Source organism: Carlito syrichta, unplaced genomic scaffold (genome assembly GCF_000164805.1).
Source record: "Carlito syrichta isolate Samal-C Ts95f unplaced genomic scaffold, Tarsius_syrichta-2.0.1 Scaffold65441, whole genome shotgun sequence".
In the NCBI taxonomy this organism is placed as follows: Eukaryota; Metazoa; Chordata; class Mammalia; order Primates; family Tarsiidae; genus Carlito; species Carlito syrichta.
In genome coordinates this window covers 850673-855302 of record NW_007009537.1, presented here as the reverse complement: position 1 = coordinate 855302, position 4630 = coordinate 850673, and the positions used below count along the sequence as shown (strand labels likewise).

At 45.2% G+C, this 4630-nt stretch overlaps 1 protein-coding gene across 2 annotated transcripts in view; it reads right to left on the bottom strand.

Annotated features, from left to right (window-relative positions):
* The window catches only part of MAPRE2 (microtubule associated protein RP/EB family member 2), a 163202-nt gene that overhangs the window by 157956 nt on the left and 616 nt on the right, over window positions 1-4630 (bottom strand). Inside the window, exon 1 of one of the 2 annotated variants that reach the window (XM_021708950.1) lies at window positions 3740-4026. The exons of the other annotated variant lie outside the window; for it this stretch is intronic. Coding sequence (XP_021564625.1) covers window positions 3740-3763 — 24 coding nt within the window. The 5' untranslated portion in view covers window positions 3764-4026. Of the gene's footprint in view, window positions 1-3739; window positions 4027-4630 lie in introns of those variants that run through there. 2 annotated transcript variants of the gene reach the window in all.

The following is a 4630-nucleotide window of genomic DNA, read 5'->3' as shown; positions in this document are numbered from 1 at the left end:
GTAGAGATGAGGTCTTGCTGCCCAGGCGGGTCTCGAACCCGCGGGCTCAGGCAATCCACTCACCTCAGCCTCCCAAAGGCGCAGGATTACAGGCTGAGCCACCGAGCCCAGCTGGATATTTTTTCAATCATTAAAAAATATAAAAACTGATCTTAGCTCTAAGGTCATACATACAAAAACCGTAGATCTCAGTTTGTGGATTCCAGAAACAGATGGAGCCAAAGGTTTCAGCCCAACACAAGCTTAATGTAATTGTATGATGTATTGCTAAAAGTTGTTTTTGAAGTGTGTAGATTATTAGATTAGATTTGTTGGAAGCAAATTCACCAGTACTTCTATAAGTTTCTGGCGTAAACATAATTTAAACAACATTTTGAATAAAAAACATAATTTTGAATGCTTCTCAAATTTGGAGCAAAAGTTTTGCAGAATTGAGAGATTTGAAATACCAAAGCCAAGGCCAGGCACAGGGACTTATACCTGGAATCCCAGCATTTGAGGAGGCTGAGGTGGGAGGATTGTTTGAGACCAAGAGTTTGAGACCTTGTCTCTACAAAAAAAATTTAAAAGCGCCTGTAGCCCCAGCTACTTGAAAGGCTGTGGCAGAGGGAAGGCCTGAGCCTGGGATGTCAAGGCTGCAGTGAGCTATGATCATGCCACTGCACGACCTGGGCAACAGAACAAGAGTAAGACTCCCACCCCCAACCAAAACAAACAAGAAAACAAGACAAAACCAAAAAACCAAAGCCAGATTTTTCCTTATTCCAGATTAGGGAGAATAAATCCCTTTTGAATGCTGAAGATGGTTGCAGATGAATTATGTAAGAGAATTACTTGTGGCCTCCAACAGTTGAATGCTGCAAACAGTGCTTCCCATGATTAGAATGTGCTTCAAGGAAGACATTCATGCACATATTGGAGGACTTCTTAGTGAACATGTACAAGGCATTTACGATTTCTTTGGATGTTGGGAGTAACCTTTAAGGGCCCCTAATAAGAGTTAAAGATGTCTCAGATTATTTGGGGTTACCTAGCCAGAAGTCAATTACTTAAGTATAAAATCACTGAAAGCATGACAGTTTCTACTGTTTTAAGGAGAGAGGCATTAATGAAAACTGGTCTTGTCTAGCCAAAGCCTCCAGGCAAGACTACATCAAAACCTATGTGATGTAATAGACACTGGAAAAGGAGTCAATAATCCCGTGTTCTAGCCTTGGCCTTGCCAGGATCACAAAACTCTTTGCATTCACTTGTGCAGTTTGGCACCTGGGAATACCAGTCACCTAATTATGTTTAGGCCCTGATATGTTAATAACACCAAAAGGTCATATAAATCTAAGGTAATAAGACAGGGTTGTTCTCACAGGTTCTCAAACACTAGAGCTTATAAAATTGAGATGACACCCTTTCTACCCCACCCCTTTTGGCCTACTTGTAAATATTACAGAGCTGGGTATATACCATCTTCTGATAAACAGTTTCTGACTAATAAATACGGAGTAATCTGATGAGTCCTATTTTTTCTAGACCACTTTTAACCTTTCAATATCTTATACCTCCCCCCAAAAGGGGTTGACCTTTCAGAAGTGCCTCCCTAACCCTTTTCTAAGTTACACAGAAGTGAAAATAAATGCACTTACATCATTTTGGCCTTTGGAAATTCTTGTTAACATTTATTTTTGGTGGTATCTGTCAAAGAATATGTCCAACTTCCCACTTTTAAATATTCTGGCCATTTAAGTGTACTTGTGCTATTTTAATGAGAGCAGCAGGCAGATGACAATAAAAGCTGTTTAAGTATTAACCTATTTTGTAATACCTATCCTAGCTTAATGAATTTCTTTAGACAACCACATAGCTGGACATTTGGATTTTTTTTTTTATTATAATAGGCAGAGAGTGAACTTTCGTGAAGTGAATCTTTGGCCCATAGGAATGTGGTTAAATGCTACAACAATGATTAGTTAAGCTCAAGATGCTCAACTGTTTTGTATAACAATGTGGTACAAACGTGCTATCATTTTATAGCATTTAAGACTTGTAACCGAATTTTGGCTTCTACATATCTGGAATGTCCTGGAAAATAACAAAGCTGAATATATTCAGGATGCCTTGTTTCCCAATGTTGACTCCACCTTTTGATAATCTTCAGTGCAGACAAGCGGTATCTCTAACTCAGAGTCATGTGTTCTGTGCTATGGGGATTGCAGACATAAAGGCCCCTAAGAGATCACAGAGTAGCAAGCAGGCTATGATAGGAGCTGTAAGAGGTTCAGATGAAGTTCAATGGCTGACAGTATTGATTGCTCGCTGTGTGCAAGGCACTGCTGCTCCCCCTTAAATAAACTGAGCACAGGGAAGAAAGCATTTTTAGGCAATGGCAGAGAGATGGTTACATCAAGAATGATGAAAACAGGAGAGGTCTAAAAACTAGGTAATAGTAATAACGAGAAAAAATAAGTTTATTTAATAAACTTTGTGGGCATTGTTAGACTGGTGTTCTTAGAGTCATCCCTTGGGGATGACTTTTTTTTTTTTTTTAAAGCAAGAAACCCATGGTCAAGAGTGAGCATAACATTGTATGTACAATGTTAGGTGTAACCATTTCTATTGAAATACATCCTTTAATTCACCCCTGAATATATAATCAAACAGCATTAGAGTGCAAATTCACCCTTTCTACTTCGAGTTACTGAAATAAACCAAACCAGTTTACACTTTCCCAACATTTTTTTTTTTTTAAAATATCCTGCCCACCAAGGACGCCACAAGGTGTTAGTTGGCTTTGTTGTTCCCTCTTCCCACAGGAGAGAGCATTCTGTGAAGCAGGTAGAAAGGGGTGTTGGAAAAGGGAGCGGCTCCTGCCAGCAAACAGATCCTGCTCAGATATGAAAATGTGCTTTCAAAGGAGCGGAGGATGTGCGACTCGATGTAATTACTTCGATTCGCTGGGATCGCTGTGGGGTGCAGCTTGCTGACTCACCAGGCTGTGGAGTTTGTTTCTGCTGGGTTTCCCTACTGCCTGCGACACATGAGTCATCGCAGGAAGAAAAGTTTCTACCCGTCTCCCCTAACAACAGCGCAGAAACCAGGCAATGACCACAAGAGACAGACCCTAGGCAGGGAAGGGAAAAATGATGTGGTAATTGTCACCGCCACCGGGCCAGGCTGCCAGATGACGGTCCCCCGCCCCAGGGCGTTAGTCATCAGCCCCCGCAGCTTCAGCGACTTTTCTCTCACCCACCCTAGTCGTTAAGCTGGCTTTTTTTTTTTTGTCTTGCAACGACTGCCCTGCTGGGGTCCAAACTCTTCCTTTGCCATTAGGGTTTCCAAACTGTGCTGCACCATGAAATCGCCTGGAGTTTGGGGTTTTTGCTTTTAAATACTACTGATGCCTAATTCTCACTGCTTTGGTTTCAATGATTTGGAATGTGATCAGGACGTCAGGGTTTGTCAAAGCTCTCCAGGTGATTCTAATATGCAGCAAAGCTTGAGAACCAGCATAGCTCTCCCTAGGCCAGAACAACTTAATCAATTTACCAAGCCTCTGTCTTAGAGACCTACTGACAACATCACCCCTAACTGCTGTCTTTAATTAGATGAGCAGAAAAAAGCAAGGGCAGGCTTCCGGAGGGGACACCGGCTCACCAAGGACTGTTTCCTCCTTTGTTTGCTAAAAACTTTGCCAAAAGTCATGTCCAAGAGAAGCATCTCCGATGTTACTATTCCTCCGGGTTACCTTTTGATCTTTGGTCTGTTTCATCCCACACTGTCCTGTTCGGCAAAGACGTAAGCCGCGGGTCCTCCGATTAGAAGCAGGTGCTGCGTCTGACCTCAGTCAAGACCTGACTGCACGCTTCACCTAGGCTGGGACCGAACCTCCGCCCGACCGCGCGGCCCCGGGGCCGATACTATGCTAATCAAGAAAGTTCTTCCGTCTCCGCGCGGGTTTGAGCACTTAACCCTTGATTTTACACCGCCTGAGCGCTGCGTTGCTTTTAGTGATCCCTCCCGCCTAGCGAGTCTGCACCACTTTTCTTTCTCTCTCTCTCTCTTTTTTTTGAAGAAGGGAATGTGAGCAAGTGACAGAGGAGACCATCGGGGAGGGAGGGGACAGCAGTGTGTGCTGGTGCCAAAGCGAAGGCCAGGCCAATGCTCGGAATATTAATTACTCCACGCGCTACTGACCCGGCGAGGACAGGCAGAGGGGGGCTGGGGGTTAAGACAAAGCCTCTTCCTGATCAAAGGGCTGCAGCGCCCCTTCCTCCGAGGTCACAGTTCTGCCCTCGGGCTGGCAGAGTGGCTCCAGGGGTGACCAAACCCACAAGCCCTTTCGGGGTCCGAAAGCTCCCCAGTTTCGGAGGGAAGGGTTTTCTGCGCTCACCCCTCCTTCCGACTCTTTGTGGGGTTTCTGGCTTGGGCGCAGCCCTTCTCGGGGTGGATCGAAGAACGTCCTACCCAAGCGGAGAGGCTGCGCAGGGCGCTCCCTGCAGAAGAGTCTCTTGCGCGCACAGTCATAACCCGCTTCCTTTCGCACCCGCCGGGGTCCGGAATCCCGGGAGCGCGAGCGGGTGCAGCGTCGGAGTAGGGGAGTGGGGGGCGGAGGCTGGCCTCCGCAGGAGTGGAAGCA